Here is a 26,859-nt window from a genome sequence, read left to right as displayed (position 1 = left end):
CATTGAAAACTGGACCTGTGGACATTCGATTGGAATTTGACTGTAGCACTACGTTCCCACCACACACTTCTGCCTACTGCATGATCTTGCATGATCGCATTGTTGAATATAATCCGATCAGTGGTACTGTTAAAAAATTGGTTTAAGTCAATTTTGGAATAACAATATGTTTAATTAATATGGATATTGAAAATAATATGTATAATTTTACTCGTTAAAATTTAGAATAAGATAATTGAGAATATAATAAGAAAACTAAATGTAATTGGTGTTAAATAAAAAAATTGTTAAAAGCATTCAAAACGCCATTTTAAACCTTCCTTCAGGGGTCATTTCCTGGAATTTTTTCAATAGATCTAGCGGGTTCTTACCTTATCTGATTTATGTGCGGCTTTCCGGCGCCAAACAAGTCTCGACAGGAATTATTTTGTGTGTGTGTGTGTGTGTGTGTGTGTGTGTGTGTGTGTGTGTGTGTGTGTGTGTGTGTGTGTGTGTGTGGGTGGGTGGGTGTGTGTGTGTGTGTGTGTGTGTGTGTGTGAGTGTGTGTCAAATCCTATGGAAATAGCCATCGAAAATGACCGGGGGGGTGGGGGGGAGGGGGGGGGGGGCTAGGGGTGAGCTGGGGGGGGGAACTAGGGGGGAGCTAGGGGGGTTGGTGGTCCAGAACTCTCATATATACACTACTAACAGCTGCTACAAATTAGCACGTAAATCCTGTTTATTTGGGAAACACACTGAGCACGTATAAAGTGAATTCACAATAAAGGAGAAAACTTGCTTCCAACTTCGATTCACTGTCGATTTTGCAACAATAAATAAAAACGAAAGGCATGACACAATATATGCATAATTTGCTAAGTTGATGTTTAATACAGAATGTACGGAAATTCGAAAGTCTTCGTTTGACGAAGTAGCTAAGGCCGGAAATTGTTTTACAGGTTCATTAGATGCCTAGGAACATGTCATAAAGTTTTTCAAAAAAATGAGGTTCGGATTTTCGCGTCGCATTTTTTTGAAAATTGATAAAGTTGTAATTTCACGTATTTTTTTCCGTTGGTCTTAGAAAAAAAATGGTTCTTGCAAAAGTTGTCCGTGATGTTGCCCTCTATAAAATTAGTCCCGTACAAAAATCACGTATCGTTGGTAGTTTACTTGTAAATTACCTATAAACACGGACATCGATCGTTTTGTTTATCGCTATTAATTCTGTGAATTTTCAATGACATGCCTTGAAACTCGTCCAACGTGTAGAACAATCATTTCTCCAATTTTTTCAACAAGAACAAAAATTTTGCGCGAAACTCCAGGCCTGATTTTTTTGACAAACTTCATGATATGTTTCTAGGCCAGCCAATGAACCAGTAAAAAAATTTCCAGTCTTATGTTCTTCATCGAGCGAAGTCATGTAAATTTCGACTGGATTACAAAGATTTATTTTAGATTTTCAGGCTGGTCAAAACAATGTTCAAAGTAGATAATTTAGAAAAAATGAAGAATGAACAAGTGCAGCTGTGGTTAGTCAAATTGAATTGGATCAAAACGATGTCGTCGCCTCATTATCAGAAAAAACCAGCGCATGCATACGAAGAGTTAAGTTATCAACAGTTTTTTAGACATCGTTATACTATTCTGGAATTTTTGTAACTGAAAGATGTTTGATTTTTACGGGGCAGTGCTCAACTAAAATATATGCGAAAAACGAATTTATTATACCTGTTTTCAAAAATGATGTTCAATTCTAGTAGATTCCTGCTTTTTCTGAATTATTTACTGCATTAAAAGTCCTCTTTTTTGTTGATTCAAGGATTTATCAGGGGTACGTAGTATATAGCAAAAACAATGAGTAAATGGAAGAATTAAGAAATAAATACTAAAAAAGGGTCAAAACGATTTCGTCTTAATATGGAGGAACGAAAACAAGAAGTAACGGATTTGCATTTAAAGAGCATATAATACTATTCTGAATTTTTTGTAAATGATGAACTTGTACCATATACCTAATTTGAGTAGATCGTAGCTGACTTTGTTAGGAATAAATTATCCAAAAATGCCTCGACTTGTTTTGATATCCAGCTGTGCAAATGACCAAAACATAACTAATGTAAAATCAATTTGGTCGCATTCAACAAACTAATGCTTCAATTCAAAATGTATTGACCTCATAAAATATGTGTAACAGGTGATTTCGCAGAATTCATTTGCAACAAAAATTACCAGTTATTCGTAGAAATTGAACAGACTGTAGGTACGCGAACTTGGTACTATCGAGTAGCCACATTCTAATGCAGAAGCAAGTCTTATCGTGATTCATCTGCTACAAGAATTGAATGGTAACTTATCGACATTAACGATTGTATCATAACAGTACACGATTTCTGCTGACAGCTGACTGACGTAGCGATAAAAATGTTCTAACCGTTTCTATTTCTTATGTTAGATAGTGACAGTCAATCCATTATTATGAACTGGACACCACAGCAACGTCTTCACTCGTTGTAAGCAAAAAATACTGTGAATTATGTGAATCACCGATCAATACTTTAACCCACTTGGCTCCTTGAAGCTGTAAAAGATATTGTTCAGAACTGGTTCTCTTTAATAGGTACTGTTTACTCTACGTTGGTACTAAGAAATGACGCTCGATTATGTAACCCGTCTCAGATTATTTATTTACTACTCAATGAACGATTCCGAACGAAGTTCACGGCTTTTTATTGTGTTCCGTACCATGGGAATATCTTTGATGAAAGTAAACTGTCACGGCACGTAATTTGAGTTGCGTTTCAGTCTACAATGATTTACTAGGTATCACCATGTGCTCATCAGTCGCTAACTTTCCCTAGCTAGACCATTTCCAATTACATCTTTCTAGTAAATGTCCTTCGCACACAAGTGTCAGGCTGCATTTTTCCCACTGTACTTGGATTCCACAAACTTACGCTCCTTTTCGCAGTTTTTTCCACTGTACTTGGATGCCACAAACTTACGTTCCTTTTCTCAGTTTTTTCCACCTCTCCCAGGACATCACTCTCCCTCAATTCTCAATCAGCAAACCAATTGCTGGTGATTCCTCGACTCAGAAGAACGTGTGTACCGAAGCTCTTTTGGACAACAATATAAATGCTTTTAACCTAATTTATACATCACCTGGATCCCCTTAATTACTGTGCAGTACGTTCATATGAGATTCGGTGTTTGTATCACCGTAGACGAGGATTCGCGTGAAGAAAAACAGACTTTGGTCCTTCCTCCGAAGGTCCTTAACCTTTGTTCCTAAATTTTTCTACCTCGACACGTTTTCGACAGGACTGTACACCTGACACATCCTTAGAGAGAAGATCACTCGTGTCGTCAGGCAAGAAGACGAAGCCCGACGGTTAACCTTAGGAGGAATACGAACGGAAAGAAAAAGAAGTAAGAATAAGAAGAAGCATGCCGAATGAAAAAAAGTAGAGAGAAAAGGAGGTAAAAATTGAATACAGCTGCAGCGCCGGCGGTTGGATGACTTCATCACTGCTGCACCGAAGGGGGAGTTTCGGAGAAGCCCACGTTCGTCTGACAGACTCTTCTCTTGCCTCGAGTATTTTCGTACAGAAGGCTTCGACGCCGCCGGATCTCGGGTACAAGAGTGAAGTTTGACTATCGCAGTGTGTGATGATCACCGCCTCGCGAATGGCGGGTATTTGTCATTAGTGATTCTCGGTCAATCGGTATTACCATCATCATCGAACATCCGGCAGATGCAGCGGGGAATTCAGCTGCAGACGGTACTTAAGTATCAGCAATGAAGATAATGTTGTGAAGGGTCACTTCATTCATCCGTCGATCGCTGCGGTGGGGTGAAATCATCGATGTGATTAAGTGCATGTATAGTGTCTGACCGCATGTGTGAGTCATATTTTACACGTTTTCGTGGTATTTCAACTGCGTCTAAGCGTAATTGCAAGACATGGAGGAAGTGGCTTGATGGGCTTCGAAGACTTCAAAAGCGGACTAAGCTTGGTGCCACAGTCTGTTTAATTCTAGAGGTGACACCGCGACTTTTCTAGGACGTAAGAATATGGAGCTAAAAGTCTTCCTCGTCCATTTTCTGCAATGGATTATCATCGGCTTTGGATTCGCTACGGCCATTAGATACGAAGTGAGTTGGTTACTTGTTTCCAAAGTTATTAAATTATCGCTCACTCGTCTTTATGATTTTTTTTCTCATTTCCTCCGTCCACGCTCTGATTATTTTTCAACTGCCTAGTTTGATGCCGCGGTAATTGAGGTTGGTACTTAGTTCGAACCAATGCAGAAACGCGTATCCTTGCGTTGTGTAAGAGTGTGTAATACTTCCGTAGTGAAAGCAAGGGAATTATTATTCAAAGACTTTTACTAATAATTTTACACATATCCAGTAGAAGCAGATTCATCGCCTTTTGCACCCAAGAGATATTATTATCATAATCAGCGTTGAGAATTATGATTATTACTTTATTTTACAACCATCGTATTATTCGACTTGGACTAATTATATTATGTTAGCTCAAGTCGTCAACGCGCAAAACATTCTCTATGTAATGATATTAAAGAACAAGTTGCCTTCCACCAACAGATGGATTTTATTTACACCGAACACTTATGAAACGTGCGATCATAATATAGTATCTTGTTCGCAAATTACGTTTCATCATTTGTTATCACAGTATAAAAATAATCAAGAGGAGCAAATTTTTTTACCAAAATTGTGTGTAACGTCGAACTATCCAATCTAGCGGACAAGTTCAATAACTCGTATAATCTCACACTGTTTTCATCTCCTGAGTGATAAAATAATTACTTTAAACTCGGTGAAATATTTCTTTGGTCGAAGCAAAATTTTTATTCAATTTGAGACAATGGCACGTTACTGTATTGTTGAATTTTGTACGTTTTGTTTGCTATTGCATCAATTTTTCAAACTTTTGTTAATAATTGAAGCATTAGCTGTATCATTGACCCTGTCATTTTCCGAAATTTAAAGCGACGACTTTATCGCTCAGGAGAAAAAACAAGTGTTGAAATACGAGTTGATGAATGAAAATAAAGTAATAAACAAAGAGACTGGAGAGTTAAAAGTAAATGCTCTTTGCTAATTCGATTATGAGATAGTCGTACGTTGAATTCGTATCAAATTAATGTATTTGGAAGTTTTCACGTTTTTCCTAAAAATTCACGAAAAACGAACACTAAAATTATAAACCAGAGCTTTATCTATCAATTTTTCACATTGAATTGCTTTACTGTGATCAAGAATCTGATTGATTCGTTCATTTTCACTCCCCAATGGCTTATATTAAGAAAACTGTGTTTCGCAAATTCAATGAAACAGTTTTTTTTTCTATTTTCAATTCAATATTGCTATCCGATGATGAAAATCAGTATCAGTGGACTCGAGGAATAATTGAATGTTATACGGTAGAAATGTGATTGGGAAAAATCTGTCATTGAAATTTTGACGATAAATGTTCCCAACAAAATTACTATAAATTGCGTTAATCTGTAAAAGTCAGTTTGGTGATGATAACCTCAATTAGTTAATTCCTCCAGTCAGTTCAATGGTTATCGCATATTGTCTCCGACTTTGTCAGCATGTAGCGACTGATTAGTGATTTTCGTACAGCTTGTTTCGCTATCGCAAAATTTGTTTGTATAAGCTCAATACTAGTTTAAAATAAATTTCGTTACGATAAAAAGTGGGATTAGGATCTTGTTTCTATAGGTTCTGAATTCGGAATCACTGCATACGCTTTTCAAATTCTGTCTGAAAATCTTCCTCGTACTTACCAATTTGTTCATAATCTATACATTCAGATTCCTCAATACCTCAACAGCCTTTCCGGTGTTACCCTAATAATCTTATATTAGTAATTGACGTATAAATTTTGCTATCGCAAGTGTACAATTTTTTGAAACTTCATATCGACAAGCAAAACAAATCAGTTTATGTAACTCGTTTCCGTGTGTCCATCATTAGCAGTTTTGATAATGGCTGAAAAGACATCGACGATGTGGATATGATTCTTTCGCAGCAAAATTACTTGGTCAAGGTTCCAAGCTTGTCACATTGGTTTGATTTCTATTATCGTTACCGTCCTCAATAATTTAATAAATACACCCATCAAGGTTGTACCAATTAATTGATAGATTACAGGTTGCACTGATTGTGAGAGAAATTTTTAGTTCCGGTTACCGCTCAGTCCTCAACTATTTTCATTTTTTACCACAATCGAAATATATAGTTCTAGATACAAAATGAAAATTAGTTTTGTAGCTGTTACCAGAAAGTCTAGTATCCGTTACTATTCTCTCTCATTACGATCACTGTTTCTATATTTTCTTGTAACCGTTGCGAAAATTTAATGCTCGTGCAACGATACATTGACGTTAAAGCCTTATTCAACTAAAAAAGTAGAGTAAACCGAAGAAACTGATTTTGCGTTACAATTACCAAAAAAGAATCGACAATAGCGCAAAATGGTTACGTTTACCTCGTTTTTCGTAATTCCAACAATATTCAAACAGTTTTTTTTAACGATACCTGTTTTACTGAATTTTTGCTAGTTACTGTAACAAATGAAATTTTTTTCAGTGTGTTACATTGAATACGGCAAATTTAACTGTCCAAAAACCAGTTGCAAGACTTGATGCAATCTGTGTTATCCTAATTCGTCAAAGGTGACTGTCCGTTTCGCTTGTTGTATTCGAATACGAAAAATCGAATGAATATTAGAGTTTGATAATTTATCGTTAATCTTATTAATCGCCAATTCCAATATCGAGACGTCATTGAATAAGAACAACAAATCAAAACGCAGAAAAATGAATCATAGTTTTTTTCAGTTTCCTTTCAAGACCGATTAGCGACTACTATTAATACGCAATTAGTTACGAAAGAGTCCGATTGATTCAACGAACATTTTATTGAATGATTACAAAGAAGCAAATGATCTCATGATTGACACACTTACCACTTAATTACAGATTTTTTTTCTTATGTAGGACAAAGCATTAGAAAATGTTTGTCTTAAATTGATTCTACGAGTTATTGCCCTAAATTTTCCAAGCTGCAAATTAGCCTCGGCAATTCAAAGTTATTTCAATTTGTACGGTTTTAGTGGCAATTAACAAAGACTTTTGTGAGTTTCAAACGAGCAAGCATATAACAACGGATGTTCGAAAAAAGAGAGATTCGTTCTTCTCATGTAAACCAAACATTTTATAACCTCACGTTATTCAATGAAAAAGTAAACTTTAACGAAGAGTGAAAACGATCTTTAAAAAAATAACAGTACATAGTTAATGCATGTATGTGATAAATTCTTCGCAAATTTTCAACTTGTATTTTACTTGCATTGAGAAAAATTTCATTTGTTACAGTAACTAGAAAAATTAAGTAAAACAGGTATCGTTAAAAAAACTGTTTGAATATTGTTGGAATTACGAAAAACGAGGTAAACGTAACCATTTTGCGCTATTGTCGATCCTTTTCTGGTAATTGCAACGCAAAATCAGTTTGTTCGGTTCACTCTACTTTTTTAGTTAAACAAGGCTTGAACGTCAATTTATTGTTCCACAAGAATTAAATTTTCGCAACGGTTACAAGACAATATAGTAACAGTGATCGTAATGAGAAAGAATAGTAACGGATACCAGACTTTCTGGTAACAGCTACAAAACTAATTTTCATTTTGTACCTGGAACAAAATTTTTCGATTGTGGTAAAAAATGAAAATAGTTAGGGACTGAGCGGTAACCGGAACTAAAAATTTTTCTAAGCGTGGTCAGAATAATACTCAAGGTTTGACAAAGGAACTGCTGATAATTTATGATATATTATACGGCAACCAAGTCTCGGTTTGTTCTCAGGAGAATTAAATCGAGGAATTTGAGGTTGACGAAGAGGTAATACACGGAATAAGAAGGGTTTACGGCCGCAGAATAGCAGGCTAATTGAAGCGCGACGTTCAAAGTGCGAGTTAAGACATGAAATTGACCGGCGTATTGGCTGCTGTGTGCCGGAAACGTTGGACAGATGGAAAGCGTAGTTACTTAACAATTGGGAATGACCAATAGTCGATATTTCGTCTTTCGTCTCAGTTACAGTGCCGGTCGTATATTTATTTGCTTCTGGCTGGTTGTCGCGGATTATGGAGGCAATGGACTCGAACATGGTTCGTATGAAGTAGACAAAACGAGTTGAATCAGGGATTAGGAGTGTGAGCATTTCTGTTGAGATACGTCATCGTAGAATTAAACAGAATCAGTTTTCTTCAAATTTGGATTGCGCGTCGTTCGGTCGGATTGCCAAAAAACATGGCAGATGACGGAAGAAACGAGATGAAATCGCAAACCACTTTTCATTGTAATCGCGCAAATATTGCATGCAATCGCTTCAATTCGTTTCAAATTATTTAGCAATTGGTTAAAATCAGATTGAACCTGTACAATTTCTTCGAACTATTTTGACATAGCTTGACACCACTTGAAACTGCTTAAAACCATTAGAAACCGCTTAAAACTATTTTGGAATGAATTGAAACAGGCTGAAATAAGTTTGAACCATTTTAAATTGCGTGAAACCCATTAAAAATCGTTTGAAACCTCTTGATATTAGTTTGAAACAGCTTGGAAATGTTTCTTGATATTTGTAAACTATTTAAAACCGTTTAAAATCACTCTGAATCCGTTGGAAATTGTTATCCACATAATTTGCGAATGAATTACTTGTTGGAAAATAAATTCACAGAATAGTAACGAGAACTTTGTTTAGAGCAAATAATCCCAGTTATATTCCGCTGACTATTATTCAAATAGTTCGCATCAATTTAATAAGAGTATTAAATTGTGTAGAAAAATCATTCGAAACGTATTGTGATGCAATTAGTCGCTTGGAAACTACTAGTGCAGGTAAAAATTCAAAGATTTTCTATTCTGAAAGGTGATTTGGTCTCTATAATTCTGTGTCTCGGTTCTATCTGACACGTGAGAAAATTTTCACACCTCTGCTAAGACTAGCTTTCAAACAACTCGCATATTGGCTTGTAAGATTGACGGTTTACAATTTTTTCTGTACCAAAGATGGTTTCCTGGTGGAGCTCTTTGTAACTTCATTTCGTTATCACTTCAAAACATTTGTATCCTTGAAAAGGGAATCATAACTCTGAAAATCAGTGGTTTATTGGTTTGTTTCGCTAAAAGCAGTAATATAAAAAATCGGCAAATAAAATAAAAATACTCGGTTAGAAATATGAATAACTCATAAAGAAATTCTACTTTTGAATTTTTAGATTTACAATTTATCGACTGCAAATTGAAATTAAGCGCGAAATCCCCTAATAATTGAATCTTCGCGTTAAAAAAATCAACTGTCATAAGAGCACAAAGCAGAGGAATTTTCACATTATTTTTTTCACTCTTTACATTTTACAAGCAATTGAATTTCACCGATTTTCCAGCATATACGTAAAACTTAGGAAAGGTGACGTAACATTGCTATAATTTTTTGCCGTATTTGCTTGATTTTTCATTTAATAAAAAATAAATAAAAAAATACGATCCGATTATTTTTTGTTTCCGATGCGAAGTTTTTATTGTCAAAGTTTAGAACAACTTTGATGAAGTCTGCATTTTTCTACGCGTTAAGCAGAAATCGATTCAGAATTGACAGATGCCAATTACTGAACTGACCTAGATTGATGATTTTACGCCAGGTGCAGTAGTTTATGAGACGAATGATAGTTTGCAATGTCTATAAATCGTGCTAAGCGTCTACCATTTCCCGCTGGCTAAAAAAGCGGAACTCCGAATTGTCACGGTTCAAACTGTATTGAATTACTTGACACGCTATGTCCGAGATTTGATTAAAGATTAGAAGTTTAGCTTTCACAGCCCGAATGGGGAAGACTCATGAAATTTTTTTGCAAATCAAGAGAAAACTATTTGGCATATTTTTTTTTTGTTTAAAATAAAGTTAGAGTAGATGCAAAAGTTTGTAAAAAAGGTACTGTGTGACATTACTCGTACTCAAGTTTATCAATATACATTGAAAGCACGCGATATTAAACTGCACATTAACTTTTGTAACTACCGTTTTCGACAGGAATGAAAAATATGATCTGATTGTTTTTGAATTGTTATACTTTATGCACATGTTAAAGGCAGAATTTTTTTTCATAAACCTTCCGTGTAGCGAAGTCCACGGATCAAATTCTGCTAATGCAACTGTTTCCATCTTTCTCTTCATTGGTAAAAGATCGGAAAACCTCCGAAGAATTTTATATTAATATGGATCGAGTCAAAAACTTTCAGCCACTCGCCAATTTGAAGCCTTCAAGTCTTACCGGTTACGAGAAACACGTCGTTAATTTAATTTTGAGATAGATCGTTAGAAACTGCCAAGAAAACGATGTTTTTCGACATTATGAAGCTTGTATATGGAAACGACAAAAATAAAAATAGTTTTCATTTGTTTGCGTGAAAATACAAACATTTTGAAGAATATTCCGACACGCTTAGAGCGGGATCAAGTTGGACCATAATTAAATCGGTGTAAAAATTTCAAGGATACGGAAAGAAAAATGTTTATAAAATTTCAGATCTTTGCAAGATTTATATACCGATTTAATTATGGTGTCATTTTTATCCGAATCCAAAAATTTCAGAATATACTCCGAAATGTCTATTTTTTCAGCAAAAAGAAAAAGAAAAAAACTTGACACAATATATTTTTTGTTCTTTGTAATATACCATCGACTGTGCGGGTTTTCTGAGAGCAAACTGCTCGTGATCTTTATTTTTAAAAGATGGAAAATTTGATTCAATAAAGAAAGGAACTCCTCTTACTTTTGGGAAGAAGGATTATTGGATCTGCTAAGTCAAAAAACCCTATTTTAAGGTCAAGTAGTACTCCTACCTTTACCGACCGAGAAAACTCGCCCTTTTTCTTTCTATATTAGGAGTACTACATGACCTTAACTGAGCTAAAGCGTTTCACGAACTCGAACTTTCGCCATAGCCGCCATGTCATAGACTTGAGTAACAAGTTACGGAAGCTGCCATTTTCGTAGACTTCGACAATAAATTGCCAGAGCTACTTTCTCATATTGTTTTACGGGATTGGGAGGTACAACTTCCCAGAGCTACCTTCCTCCACAGACTAGGGAAATGGGAATTCCGTGTCTTTCGTGCCTGCACTTTTTGATCGCCAATTTTTTTCTAACTCACAGCCCAAGGCGAGAGCCGTGGCTGTCTATCAGACTTGGCATTCCCTGAAAACTCGTTGTCCTTTAACGGCACTTGTTTGATCAAAGCTGTCTATTAGCCTGCCTCTATCCAAATTTGAAATCAAGTAATTTTAATCGTCAAATAAGGAAACAGATATGATTTTACTTTCAATGCTTAATCAAAGATTGGATTACCAGCTTCAAGCATCAAACAAAGTCGAAAGTAACGAAAGAAAACTACTATGAAAAATCACATAGCCAAAAAACTAAAAATGATGGCCAAATTCTAACTGATACAAGATCTGAGTACTAGAGGATACTGTATCACAAAGTCTCGAATATTTCGAAATAAAGCCGAAGCTTACAACGCGATTCGCCTTGAAATTATTCCAAGTGGCAAATGAAGTTGGATTCATCCACTGTCTACAGATGAGACCACGTATACGTGAGTCAGTGAAGCGCTGTGCTGCCGATTTGCTATCTTCCAAGAATTGAAGAGGTTAGGTACCTGCCACTTGGCTAGGTACAAAAATTATGAATTGAAATAAAAATTGAAAATATATGCGTGACCAATCGTGGTCAGCAGTTAAATTTATACCCAAATTCTGGGACGATCTAGTTCGCTGAGCATTGCCGCTGCTCATACAGAAGGGGGGAAAAGGATTCATTTTTATAGGCTTATATCGCCAGCTTAGCGGTCGCTGCTAACTCTTGTTGAAACTTTTTGGCGTCGATCTCTGTATCTGTATTGGTGATTCTCTTCCTTAATACCAGCCTGGGTGCCTGGACACGTTACAACCTACAGGATTAAAAATGTCGAGAACGCGCGTTCTTTGACAGTTTTTCGGAATGTATACTTCTAAATGGATTTCATATCTGGATATATCGGACTTTTTCACACGAAAAAACACATCACGGTTATATTTCTTTTCTGACCACAGGAAGTGCTAAGAATGCAAAGATAAATGTTGAATTCGAAAACATGGCAAAATTGATCACTGTGTTGTTCGTAAGAGGTAATACCTAATATCCTAAAAATTTAACGATTTTCGTATTTCAGTACGCACTGTAACATATTTAAATCGGAGCCAGATTTAAGCTTCGTTCTTGAAAGGGTGGCCAAAAATTAGTGAACACGCACACGTTATACACATGAGTTTTGGGTCTTATTGCAGACAGCTTAGTCAGCACTGATACACTCAAATGGGTTTAATTGATTTTTTTGAACGTGCTGAATGGTTCTGATTGATTTCCATGTTTGTAGCCGACGGCGATGCCGAGAGGAGCCGGGACATTAGCGAATCCGAGTGACAATCCTTCCAGCGGATGTTGCCAGTGCAAATTCGATGACACCGCCTACCTCAACTCAGCTTGCGGGAGTATGGCGTCTTTCATGATACTTGTTCAGAGCTTGATGATGTCCAGATGCGACATAGCCGACCCTTGTCGACGGGCCGGAAGGTCGGATCTACCGGATGGTCAATGGTAAGCAATGGTGATGGCACAGTTAGTATGAGGATCTCAGTTATTTTTATACCAAGCAAACCGTGCTTCTGCGAAGGTCGTGATTAGCGTTTCATTGGAAAAATCATGCGTGCGATGGCTCGAAGAAACATGGTCGGGAGACATGTGACCGTAACAGTTGAGTGATATCGTGTCCAACGGAAACAATTACAAATTAAGCACTCAAAAAGTTTTGTTGAGGTAAACTCAGTTGAATTGGCTCCAACAAATATTCAACTTATATAAAGAAATACAAAAGACCAATGAATTCGCGTAGAGAGAACGTAGTTATTGAACATTTTTCAGACATAGTACTATTTTGTCTTTTTTGTAAACGACAAAACTACACCGTATATCCGATTTATTGTCTACAAATCTACAAATCGCCTGCATTTGGATTTTCATTCGGCTCTTCAAGTGGCTGCGGAAACAACGCATGTGAAATTCATTCAGTTGCAGTCAACACACTAACGCTTTGTTTCGGAATTTATTCATACTACAAAATATCTGTATCAAGTGATTTGTGCGAAATCCGAAATCCAACTACCGTTTCGTAACTTCTATTCCTCAATTTTCCCGTTTGTACACTTTTATGACTTTCCCCCGTAAGTCGAATCAAAAATACCGTGAAAGATGATTTAGACTAAAGAGTCTTTGTTTGTAGCTCAGAAAATGAAATACTTCCGTTCATTCTGTGTGATTTATAGAAATATAAATAAGCTATTTTATGCACAATCATCGGTTTCCTCTATTTTATTCAGTGCCCCACTTTACCCCGATCCTCGTACATTCCCAGGATCATTTCAATTGACGATAGCAAGTTCAACGTTTTCGAACTACGGTTGATTGGTTGTTAGTCGTGCGAGAGAACTAATTGCCAAGTAAAATTATACACCTACTTATCAATTTTATGAACGGAACGTGACATTGTGTTGCTAATTTGATTTGATTCAGGTACGATTTTATCATCGTCGGCGCCGGAGTTGCCGGACCGATCTTAGCCAGACGATTGAGCGACTATCCGTGGTGGAAGGTGCTTCTCATCGAAGCGGGACCTGAGGAACCGACGATGACGGCTTTCCCGGGGCTTGCCTTCAACGCGATCAACTCGTCATTGGACTGGAAGTTCTTGACGGAACCAACGCAGCCACACCCGACAGCTTGCTTGGGTGAGCTTTGGCAAGCCAAGCTGAAGACAGCTTCTTTTGTGGAGAATGAATACACAGTAGCGTCTGCATCAACAATTGGGAAAAGAGAAGAAACCGTTTAAGAGATCGCCAACTGTGTTATTTGTGCCAATGATAGTGAACAGCAATGAAACAACAAGCCTACTATGCAACAGAAATAATTCTGAGCAATTTCAATAACGAAAGTTTAGGTATTTTAACAGTTTGATAAAAAAAATTTATAGTTAAAACGTTTAAAATTACTGGACTCTGACGTTTTTTATTCGATATTGATGTTTTTGAACTCATTTTGATCACTGTAGTGATCTGCACAAATTGCTTGAAATTTTTTTTTTTATGGCGTAGTTGTTTCCGGTGTTAGTAAAATAGATTTTGAAAAGTAGGGTGCAACATATACCCTATCCAAGTCACATTTGTGCATTATAATTCAACTATCATGGAAAATCTCTAGAATATTTTTCAAACGATTTGTACGCATTCGGTTAACAATCAAAATGAGCCCAAACGTACGACTGGAATCACAAATATTAGAATTCAATCATTTTCAACGTCTTAACTTTAAAAGTTTTTCTCAAATTGTTCATATCTCAGCTTGTGGTATTCGAATTTGGTCACTCTGATTCATTTGTATTACATATTAGGGTAATTTGATCATTTGCCTATAGAATCATGGTGCAAATAACATTGTTGGTTTTTTCTGAACAGTTTTGGTATTAGTATCCCATTCTAAGTTTCCCCTTCTACACAGTGAACACGAGGAGTATGTGATTTGTTTTCAATTGTTACCATCAGCCGTTTTAAATTATACGGATTTGATCCTGAAAGCGTTATGAAGAGAATTAAATTCTCTACAAAAGTATTTTTCAATCGCGACCTCCGTAGCTCGAACACTGCAAAAGTTGCAAACTTGGAAAATCGATTTCATGTCTGGATTCATCTTTAAACGTTTCTGACTGCTAAGCTAATGACTTGAAAAGAAAAAATCACATGACGTATTTTCAAAGCAATTCGATTTTCTATAAAAATGTCTATGGATCAAAGTTTGTAGCTTCAAGGGTTCATGAGTTATAAGCCTCGAAAGTCAATTTTACATGAAAATTAATCTTCAACCATTAATTACCACCAAAATATTTTTCTTATGTCCAATTAATATGAGACACTGTTGCTAAGCGACTTGTCCCTACAACCTGAAATATATTTGAACCGACACTTTGCCAACAGCATGCAGGTAGAGAAACTTTGTGCACTAAACTCTAAAGACATCGCAACAATAATTCAAATCATAAATTTCTGAGGAATTCAATTCTCTACAAAATGCTCCGAGATTCAGACACGTATCGTTGAATGCGCCTGATTGTGAATGGTAACAAATTGGGAGAAAAAAAATGACGCCCTACTAATGTTACTCAGATGAAAAAGCTTCAAATTCCGAGGGCGACATTCCAAATTTGAAATTAAGAGATATCCTTCCGCGAGTATTGCCTTCTTTCTTTTGCTACCTATACATTTAATGTGTTAGACTCTAGGCGGTTCCGGGAACGCTATTTACGCCAAACACGAAATGCGATGAGAACCATCTGATACGTCGGTAAGTCAGTCTGTAAGATCGTGCACCGACATGTCGAGCAAGTCAGACATTACACAGCGCTAATCACGCATCGCCGATATACCTCTGACGATCTCCATTACATTTTGTGTTTGATGTAAATACGCGTGCCTGGAACCGGTCAGAATCCAACACGTCATGTGTACACAACAAGCTTTGATCTAAGAAAAAAGTTACATTATCGTACCATGCAATCACGACGAATTGAGCGTCTTTAAAATCCGACATTTTTTTAATTATAGGAAGTGCGATTCATCTAGATTGGTTGGTATGATGACGTGATTCTTTTCGCAAATAGTAGCACTAATACCGACTAAAACTTTGCGGTTACAGATTTCTTTGAACATTATTACTCCTACAATAAAATATATACTGAGAATGTGTCTGAAACACGAGTATTTAAAATGGAGAAATTCATTCTGTTGGTGGAAGGGGTTAGACTTGAGGTAAAAGTCTAAAAAAATTAGGGAATTAGTTTTTAATTATTCACAGCCGATTTGGAGGGTTGAGATGGTCCAAATTCAACAATGACCTTTTCAAGGCCTACCTACCCTTGTAATATTCAACCTACTCGAGATGTTGGCGGCCGATTTTACCGACCGGCTTACCGACGTATCAGACGATTACCATCAGATTTCGTATTTAAGCCAAATGCGCGCGCTCCCGAATCGTTCAGAATCCAACACGATAAATGTACACCTGATCTGTCCTCGAAACCTCAAATCATGGGGACTAGAGGTAAGAAGGCCGAACGCACATGGCGGAATCGTCGAAAAGTGGATCGTAAAAGTGATGAAAGATCTTGTAGTTCGGGATGTATCCGCAGGCGATACCAGCGCCTGGTTTCGAACAGGATACATACGTGAGGATCGACGATTCAAAATTACCGCGCTGACAGAGCCCGCAGTGGTAGCGCCGCCAGGCGGGTACAATCCGCGGATCGTTCATCACTTTCACAGTCAATTTTGCCAGCATTGCGTTCGGCCTCCTTACCTCTAGTCTCCATGCCTCAAATTTCCACCTAATGGGAACTTGACATTCGCAGAAAGAGGCGGAATCTGTGCTTGGCCACGAGGCAAAATGGTGTCGGGCACCGGGGGTCTCTATGGCATGATGTACGTTCGGGGTCACCCCGAAATCTACAACAAATGGGCGCGGGAGGGGAACGTCGGTTGGTCGTACAGTGAGATCGAGCACTACTTCGAGCGGGCGGAGGCGCCGGCAAATCCGAATATGGTGCGGACCGAGCCGTTCGCGCGAACGCGGAGCGGCGGCCCGTTGCAGATCAACTATTTTCCGCACAAGCCGGACTTCTCCGAGGACCTGCTCAACTCGGCAAAGGAGCTGAGGTACCGGATCGGCTCGCTCCGTGGCTTTAACCAGACGGGTTTCATGGTAGCCCCGATGATGACGAGCGCCGGCCTTCGTGGAACTACTTCGCGGTACTATTTGCGGCCCGTCTCGCAGCGGCCCAATTTGGACGTGTTGATAAACGCTCACGTGACACGAATCCTCGTGGAGAAGGTGGCTGAGTATTTGCGACGTTAGACTTGTTATCTTGTCAATATTTTATTTATTCCCGACTCGACCATAAAGTTAATTTTTTTTTTCCTGAAGAGCGGGACGAAGTGGTATGTTTTCCCCTGAAACGTATTTACGGGAAATATGAGGCCAATTTAAAAATCACAATTTTCAAATAAATTTTCCGGCCAAAGTTGAGTCGGAAATGAAATCCTATATGTAACACAGGAATAAAATTCGACTTTATTCCCTTGTTACATAATATACTATTTGTTGTGTTTATCAAGTGGGCGTAATACAGAATGAGCGGTACAAAAAGTGGAAGAATTTTGTGGAATTTATTCCTCGACAACCAATTATTCAATTCTATCGGGGCTTGTTTCTTTTCATTCTTTCGACATCGATAGTTACTTACACTTTTTTCCCAATCAAAATCAATTGCTAGGAAGCATTTTTGTCGACGAGTTCAACGTCAATAATTTCGATCGGTGACATGTTTTGCGGTGCCCATGGTTCGACTTTCTTTCTACCACAATGACGACAATTTGAAGTTTAAATTCTATTGTTAATCCAAAGGTTAGGACTTTTTAAATATGACTACCAAAAAAATATTATTTAAAAAACGTAGTATCGTTGCAAAGAGAATTAACTGTCCAAAAATACTATAATATGTCTCCAAATTTGAAGGAAATCGGTTAAATCGATCGGTTCGTTCCTGAGATATCGTGGACACAGCAAAGTAATAGGACAGAGCGAAGTGGTTGACGATACTGTTAATAACAACGCATCTCGTCAACTGATTTTTATGAAAAAATATGCAAATGAAGCTCGATCTACGTATGTTTTAATAATATGAACTCAAATCGAATTGAATAATTGGTTGTCTGGATGTTAATTTTTAAAAATTCATCCACTTTTTCAGGCGTCCACTCGTATGCAATACACCATGAGGATGCTGTAGTCAGCCTTCACCGACTGCACAAGTGTCACCTATTTTGGCTATTATCAGAGCCTGTGTATCGTCGATCCATAAAATTCACAGCTTGCGTAATTCTGCATGTAATATCGAACACGAATATCCAAACACGTGGTTGCTTTACGCAAGAATAATGCCAGAAAACATATTCGTGTAATTGAGTGGCCACATAGTGCTGGGGTACATATTCTGGCGATATTCTCGCGTGAAACGAAAATGTTATCGGATATTTCTGTTTAGCGTTGCATGAAGAATTGCGCCATCTGAGGTATTTTCATATCAGTGATGCGCAGGCTCGTATAAAAGTCAAAATAAGTGACATTTTACTTGGACAATAAAGAATGACTATAGCATCCTTTTACTTTTCTTCTCTTATGTCTATCATGTAATTGCTGCTTAAGTGTCCAATTTTTAGTTATTCATATTTACTGTCGGGTGGTTCGTGGATAAATAAATAAAAAAATCAATAAATAAACTAGTGGTCCGCGAGGGCGTACGGGGTCGAGTACATCGACAAGAATGGGGTACGGCGAGTCATGAAGACTAACAAAGAGGTGATTCTAACCGCCGGGGCTATCGGGTCACCGCAGATTCTGATGACGTCAGGAATCGGACCCAAGGAGCACCTCACTAAGCTCGGAATAAAGCCTGTAAAGGATCTGCCGGTAGGAGAAAACCTCCACAATCATGTCTCCATCGGCATAAAGATGAGCATCAATGACACTCACTACGAAACGCTTACTCTTAGCGCGATCAATGAGTTTCTGGCCACCCGGAGCGGGCCTTTAGCTAGCACTGGTCTGACCCAGGTAAAGTATTAGGCATCACCTAAATACATGTTTCAATTTTCACTACCGCCAAAAAAAAAAAAAAATTAAACGACATAAATTGCAAATGCGATTTCAGTTTTGAAATAAAGATAAAGTAAAATGCAGAATGCATATGTGATTTGTCATTTGGGGAAAATAAAATGGTGGAAGAAAATATTAATCACATTTGTAATTAGTGTTCATTAAAATTTGGTTCAATTACAATTTTCTCATATAATCAAATTCTTGAGTGCAAAATTTGTTTTTCACGGACACACATGTAGCGATATCTACAAAAGCATAGGAGCACTTTCATTTTGGTCTAAAACGGTTCGTATTTTGACAAAAAATTCAGAAGAAAAACTTGAAGCCAATCGAATGGGGTTATGCAACGAAAATTGGGTTTTCTTGTTTTCGCGTGCAGTAAGACTCAAGCCCGTAGTTTAAAAAATCTAAAACCCGGTGAAAAATATTATTTTGTACACTCTACACCATACTTAAAAATAAAAAACAAATCGTCGATGTTGAGGATCGGTTTGGTGTGGAATGCCTCATACACAGAACCGTATCCTATTGGCAATAACATCTAGAATATAGCAAATAACAAATCATTAACTGTGTAGAACCGCAGTTGAAATTTTCACTATAATATTTCATTATTGAATTCCCGAAATAACTTTTCCCAGTGTACAAAGCGAATGAAAGAATTATAAATGGATCGAATAAAGATAGCAATTAAATTTGAAAAATATGTAATTGTATATTTCTGATTTGTAATTTTTACGATCACTGCGCAGGTGACAGCGTTTCTAGAAAGCAGCTATTCGACGGCTGGAGTTCCCGACCTGCAGATATTCTTCGACGGTTTTAGTTCAAAGTGCCCTAGGACCGGCCTTCAAACGGAGTGTCCAGATGGTAGCATCAACACGTGTCCGGAGCGTCGAGAGATAGTCGCCAGACCGACGGTCGTCTGTCCACGAAGCAAAGGTTATATGAAGCTGCGCTCGTCCAACCCGCTGGACCCGCCACTCCTGTACCCCAACTACTTCGTGAACGAAGTCGACGCAAAGATCCTCGTTGAGGGTATAAAGAAGGTCGTCGAGCTGAGCAAGACCAAAGCATTGCGGAAGTGGGACCTCCGCTTGGACAACAAACCACATCCATGGTGTGCCAGGTACTACTTCGGGTCTGATGCTTACTGGTCTTGTCTCATCCGCGTTCAGACTGGCCCGGAAAACCATCAGGCGGGGTCTTGCAGGATGGGCCCGGTTGGCGATGCCCGCGCTGTTGTCGATCCTGAGTTGAGAGTTCACGGCGTTGAAAACATCCGCGTTGCTGACGCTTCGATTTTCCCCATCGTTCCCAACGCCAACCCCGTCGCCGCCATCATCATGGTCGCCGAAAAAGCCTCCGACCTCATTCGGGCCGCTTGGATGGTGAAGTGAGAAATTCTCGTTCGCCGGTACGAGTTTCTTGTCCCACCGCCAAAATATGCCGATCCTCTCAAGATCTTCGAAAATTCGGAAAAGAGAGAGATCTTCTTCGTCTTCTTCTTTTTCTCCTTTGCTCTTTCATTGGTTAACGGGTTTCTTCGAGAAAGGAAAAGAAGGATAATGTACGATGTAGTGACGGTGAACTGACATGATTGTAACGTGCTTTCTAGAAATAATAAGGATTCAAGTTTTGGTTACAATATTGTCTAAAATAAGGTTCTCAAATGTTGTGAGCTAAGAAGACGATATAATAAAACAACAACGTTCATACATGCAAGTCTGCATACTTTCAGTCTGCATAGTCATTGTGTATTTTCTGATGTACCATCGACTGGTAATCGATACATTGTAAGCAGTAAGTTAGATAGATCAGGTTCTCTGGCAGACTCCAACTCGTGTGACCATCGACATTAACACTTCACTTCGTGAAATCGATACTCTGATCGAGTGTAAAGAGAGTAAAAATAAAACCAGTAGCACCGAGCAGCATTCAAGAAAGATAAATATACGTAAAGAATTCGATTCTTTCGTCGGTTCCAATCGAACGGTTCAATAAAACTTTGATAATACTTCGATCGAATGGCACTATGTTATAATTAATAACGTAGATCAATAATTGTATATATATATATACGCACGCATCTGTGATAATTTCTTCAGGAAACTGATCGACTCGTAGAACAAACTTCTGACGACGCACTTGTGGTTAATATTGAAGCAAAAAATCTGCGGGTTGTAATACCAGTTTGCACAGGTTTTACCGATAATCGAAGTGGGGTAATATTCAGACGCCTGCTTCCTCGGGCATTCGTTATATAAACTCCTTGGCAGTGCGCGGCAGAGCTTAACTACAACTCAGAGTGAACAGGTCAGTATTTCGCCCTTTTATTATCAACCTTGAGAAGCCTTTCACCGTGTTTACTTATGAATTATGGAGATTGTATTCCAAGCTCTACAAAAGACACAATGAGAATAGATTGTATGGTTTAAATAATTTTTTAATCCATTAAACTGTTCACGTTACATCGAAAACACAATTCACAGTATATAGTAGCTTCCGGAAAACGACTGCTTGTACAACGGGGCAAGGTTCAGGTTAATTTTATCGCAAACCGTGGAGACAAACGTCCATTTTCTGTAAGTACCGTCAACCTTTATCCAGTACTTTATTCTGCGCAATGGAACGTTTTCATAAGAGACCATCGTTTATGCCAGAAGAATTAACGTAAGATAATATCGGATCCATTGCAAGTTTTACATGAGTCTTCCTGAATACATGTCGTGTAGTTTTAATAGCTTTTTCTTTATCATTCCATTCTGAAGCAGAAAGACAACTTTTTATTGCCACTTTCATATTTATGCAAAATCATATCCCTCTTAACATTTTCTGTATTTTTTGCCAAATTTTTCCACCACCTCGTTCTGGGCAACGATTTAATTTTCAAGCAATTAGAGACCACTACTTTTTGCAGAAGAACTTAAATGGAGTCATGCCTGGCGCAAGGATGCACAGGAGCGACAGAAGGCACACTAGGTTCGCTGTTCCTGCAACTGATGCAAACGCTGATGTCGGCTCGGTGTTCATTGAACGAGGATCTGTATCCGGCGGATCAAACGACGTACATCCTGTCCAAAGCATCAGAGCCTATTCACTATGATTTCATAATCGTTGGAGGAGGAAGCGCGGGTTCCGTTGCTGCGAGGCGGCTTTCCGAAGTCGAAGAGTGGTCAGTGCTGCTAGTAGAGGCTGGGGAAAACCCTTCCGCCAGCACTGATGTCCCAGCGCTGGTGATGGACCTGCTTGGGATCCCGGAGGACTGGGAGAACGAGTTGGAAGCACAACCCGAGGCCTGTCTAAGCATGAAAAACGGACGGTGTTCATGGCACAGGGGAAAAGCGCTAGGCGGAAGTTCGACGATAAGCGCGATGTTGTATCTGACGGGAAACAAACGTGACTTCGATGCTTGGGCTGCGGCCGGAAATGGGGGCTGGTCGCACGACGAGGTCCTGCCGTACTTCAAGAAGTCTCAGCAAATGCCACCTGGTTTCGCTTGGTCGGACAGGTTCTTCGGTCAAGACGGACCTCTGGTCATCAGGAACTTCAACTTTTCCGAGAGCGCTATTCAGGATCTACTGCTCCAGGCTGTCCGGCAACTCGGCCTTGCCACTCCCGATGCCTTCAACGGTCCTCACTTTACTGGATTCGCTAAAGCCCACGGGACTCTGGAGAATGGAAAACGGGTGAACACGGCCAAGGTCTATCTGGGACCAATCAAGGACAGAAAAAACCTTCACGTAATCAAAGGAGCGCATGTCGATAAAATCGTTTTGAAGGATGATCAGGCGACTGGAGTTGACGTGACGCTGAGAAATGGTCAGAAGATCACTGTCCATGCCAAGAAAGAGGTCGTAGTTTCAGCTGGAAGCATTGGGACTCCACAGCTCTTGATGTTATCTGGAATTGGGCCAAGAGAACATCTCGAAGAGATGGGAATCAAGGTAGAGGCGGATCTGCCGGTGGGGCAGAACTTGCAGGACCACGTGACCTGGCTAGGATTGGGAATCAGCTACGATAATGATACGAATTTGCCGAGACCGTCGAAGCTGCTGGACGCGGTTTACGAGTATCTGATGCACGGCAGGGGGGAATTGTCGACGGTTGGGGGCGTTGATACCATCGGTTTCATCGATGTGCTGGACTGGGCGTCAGTTTACCCGAGCGTCCAGTTTCACGGCATGTACCTGCCGAAGAACGATCTCGGCAGGGCGGAATTTTTCGCGAGAGCGTTCGGTCTCAGCGAAGAAATTTCGCGAGAGGTGGTCGAACAGGCGAAGCGACGCGACACTCTGCAGCTTCTGACGTCGCTACTGAACCCGAAGAGCGTCGGTGAGGTCAGACTGCGCAGCTCTAGACCTGACGATTCGGTCAGGATTTTTGCAAACTACTTCACCGAGCAGAGCGACGTCGATCTGCTAGTGAAGAGCGTCGAGTTTGTCAAGGCGCTCGAGGACACACCGGTCTTCAAGGAACATAACATCAAGTTCTATCATACGAAGGTGCCGACTTGCGCCGATCACCAGCTTGAGACGAAGGAGTACTGGGAATGCAGTGTGAGGCATATTTCAGGGACGATTCATCACGCCGTAGGAACCGCCAGGATGGGACCTAGTAACGATGTGCGATCTGTAGTCGATCCTCGGCTCAGAGTTCGCGGAGTTCGGAATATTCGAGTTATAGATGCTTCTGTTATGCCCAGTATCACCAGCGGCAATACCAACGCACCGACCATCATGATTGCCGAGAAGGCTTCTGACCTCATAAAGGAACGATGGATGGCTAAGGACGAATTGTGATGCCGTCGTCAGGGCCGACCGGTATCAGAAGATACGCTTTTACAGTTCGTCAATTTTCTCTTGTCATTGATGATATAGCTTATTCTTAATTCAAATCTGTACATGCAGTTAATCCTTTGAGAACACCTATTGTCAATAAATTATCATGAAAGTATTCTCGAGAATTTATTCACAGTTTTCACCCAAGTACATAATTATAAGTTAGATTTGGTTAGCTTTTTATTAGGTGATTAAGGGTGAAGTCAGCTTTCGACCAGATAATTGAAAATAAAGTTACGTTCCGATTCGATAATTGGTAGATTATGTTAGCTTTTGGTCAAATAATTAGGAATGAGGTTAGGTTTTTAATGGAATATTCAAGATTTGGTTAGCTTCTATAATTATATAACATCTAATTGAATGATCAGAGATTAGGTAAGCTTCCCATTAGAAAATTTATAGAATAGATAAACTCTTAATTAGATGATTACAGATTAGGTGAGCTTTCATAATCACGTTGTTATAAATTAGGTAAATTTTCAATTAGACGATTAATATACTAACCTGATGGGAGGGGGTGTGATTTGGTGTAAAATAACAACCAGGTGATCTTAGGATGTATTTGCAGATAATGGAAGATACTGCAGGGAATGTTTGAAAATTTTCAACCATTTTTTTATATTATTTTCTAGAGATTTTTGCAAAGAAAAAGAGAATTTGAAAATTTTTATGAAACGGAGATATGTACACAATTTCGACAGTGATTTACTTCTCGTAGTAACCCAATCCATATGAATCAGATCAGACGGTCAAATATAAAACTAGGATTCACCTGGATAATTCAAGATTAGATTAGGGTTTAATCAGATGGTCGAAGATTATGTTAGTTTCCGCTATTATATGATGACAGATCAAGATAGCTTTCAATCACACGATTTTAGGTTAGATGAATTTTTAAATAGATAATTATAGGTCAGATCAGCTTTTAATCAGATTATTGTAGATTGCAACGGATCGAGATATGCCGCGATCCATGCAACTATAAGTAGATATATATACATATATATATATATGTATACTAGAGTGCCTCGAAAAAGGTTTATTTTTTTCGAATGGCCACTTCATGAAACCATAGTTAATAACATAATATTGAACCTTACGACAGAAAAACGGCTTGTGACTTTTTTTTAAAGGCCACGAATCTAAATTTTGTATTTGCCATTTTATTAACATGTAAGAAATAAGATTTTAACGGTTGGATGGAGATTATTATATCTCTGTGCAATGGACGGAACTTCATATTAGAGCATTTGACAATTCATTCGGTTTCCTTCAAATCGAGGCGTCGTTGAACATTGAAAGTCCTACGATCTTTGAGATATTCAACATTGTGTAAAACGTAGTTTTTTACCTTTCGAAAAATTGGAACCTAAGATAAACTCCCGGTTTTTGGGACAGAATGACCATGGGTAAGTTTAACATTTACATACGTCGATGACCAAAGTTTTATCAAATCTTGGCATTTCAAGGAAAATGTCCCCTTTTAGATATTACATATTGTAAGGAGATATAAAATAATGGCAAATTACCTTAAAATTTCTGTCACAAATAGCATGTTTGTTTGTTGGATTTCACGTCACCTGGTCGACGAATAATTTTCACTCTTTCTTACCTGTAACAGAAAAAGTGTAACATTAGTCGAGCGAAAACTTTCCAAATTTTTTTCCGACCGTTTTTCGACTAGATTCTTCTAATTCACTAATACAGAGAAAAATTCATTCAATCTTCAAATCGCAACCTTATCGAAGTTTTACGATAATTCTGCAATGCACGCGTTAAGCACCGAACCGTTAATTATTTTGTAATTGAAACTCTGCCTTGACTCGACGTGAAATCGGGAGCTCGTCATGATTCAAAACCGCTCATTGAAAAAAACAAAAACCGTCACGTGCGTCTGGCTGTCGACATTTTATCAACCGCTTACCAAATCCATGGTTTTTACACCTGAAACGCAAACGGCCTTGGGCTTAGATTGCGTTGGGATTCCCGTAATGAATTGCTGGGGCAATTTCGCAGAATATTTCGAGTTATATCATCCGGTTTTTCTTTACCGCAACGAAACTGTGAAAAATCGGAGCCGAGCTGTCTCGCGTTTTTACTGAAAAATTCAGTAACTACTCGATGGAATCGCCGCTCTTCACGATCAGTTAGAAATCAACTGAAGCGTTTACAGAAGTCTGTTTGATAATACTCTCGGTATTGGGAGGACAAAACATCTCACCAGATTCAATGGAGCAGCAACGTAGTCTTACTTTTGGCAGAGATAGATTCGCGAATTTTTCTCATTACATTTTGGTGGGTCATAAATAAATTCTTACCAGAAAAACTTTGCAGTTGGCGAAGTTTCTTCAAACAGCGCAAATTTGAAAGCATCCACAAAACATATTAATTGTTGAGAACGAGAATTCTAGTCATTGTTTGCATTTAAATTTTGTGTGAAAATGTAAGTTTTGAAAATTTCGTTTCAGATCACACAAATATTGAAATATTAATTTCCGTTGGACAATAATTTCGATACAGTTTTCTGCAGATTTGGCGACAGCAAGTGGAATTTAAACCGTTGGGTTGCAAACAAAATGACCAAATAGTACTAGAAGCAGAAGAAAAATATTGCGCGATAACTGAGTTTTTTATTCATATTATAATACGTAATATTATTGCCAAAATGTAGTACAGAAAAGCCTTGAATTCGGCAAAAACTATTTCAGATATAAGCCATTGAATTTTTGTGTTGTGAAACAGTAATGCCTATTGTATAATTCAATTGTATTGCACAGATATAAAAGATAGAAAATAATAGGCTTCAAGGTAGCGAAATAGCAAAAAATAATTACACACTCCTGGAATTTTTTTTCAATTTCCGAGCCATGTTAAGGACTTCAATGATGTGACAATATATCAAACATTCCACAAGTTGTTTCTGTACGCATACAAAATTTTCTTTTCTTCGTCTGACGATGAAAATTGGAATCGCGAAAATGAGTACGTAAAGAAATAGTGCAAACATTGAAAATGTACTGAAATAACATTTCAAAATTACTGGTAATCATCATTTATTAATGCATGTATAAAATAACAATAATATTCTGAATTGTTAGATTTTTTTCCTACGAACAAATGCTGGT

General features: G+C 38.4%; 2 protein-coding genes across 6 annotated transcripts in view; one reads left to right on the top strand and one right to left on the bottom strand.

Annotated features, from left to right (window-relative positions):
- LOC107221709 (flotillin-2) overlaps positions 1-26,859 on the bottom strand; it is a 533,503-nt gene that overhangs the window by 318,242 nt on the left and 188,402 nt on the right. The gene's annotated exons all lie outside the window — the stretch shown is intronic.
- On the top strand, positions 759-23,849 carry LOC107219042 (glucose dehydrogenase [FAD, quinone]). 5 transcript variants are annotated; one of them, XR_006902779.1, is made up of 7 exons: positions 759-4,141; positions 12,511-12,731; positions 13,704-13,918; positions 16,588-17,066; positions 18,519-18,848; positions 19,646-21,209; positions 21,386-21,478. XR_006902779.1 is itself a non-coding variant. In XM_015657108.2 (6 exons), exons 1-6 carry the CDS (start codon positions 4,061-4,063, stop codon positions 20,291-20,293), a joined length of 1,974 nt encoding a protein of 657 aa, XP_015512594.1. In that variant the 5' UTR covers positions 759-4,060; the 3' UTR covers positions 20,294-21,478. The 5 variants fall into 5 exon arrangements, 4 of the variants coding, with proteins under 4 accessions (XP_015512594.1, XP_046587057.1, XP_046587058.1 ...); XM_015657108.2 differs by having other exon boundaries at positions 19,646-21,478; XM_046731102.1 differs by lacking the exons at positions 759-4,141; positions 12,511-12,731; positions 13,704-13,918; positions 16,588-17,066; positions 18,519-18,848 and adding an exon at positions 21,817-23,849 and having other exon boundaries at positions 21,128-21,209.

Source organism: Neodiprion lecontei, chromosome 2 (assembly GCF_021901455.1).
Source record: "Neodiprion lecontei isolate iyNeoLeco1 chromosome 2, iyNeoLeco1.1, whole genome shotgun sequence".
Classification (NCBI taxonomy): Eukaryota; Metazoa; Arthropoda; class Insecta; order Hymenoptera; family Diprionidae; genus Neodiprion; species Neodiprion lecontei.
The sequence above is the reverse complement of the archived record's forward strand: the minus strand, read 5'-3'. Positions and strand labels throughout refer to the sequence as shown.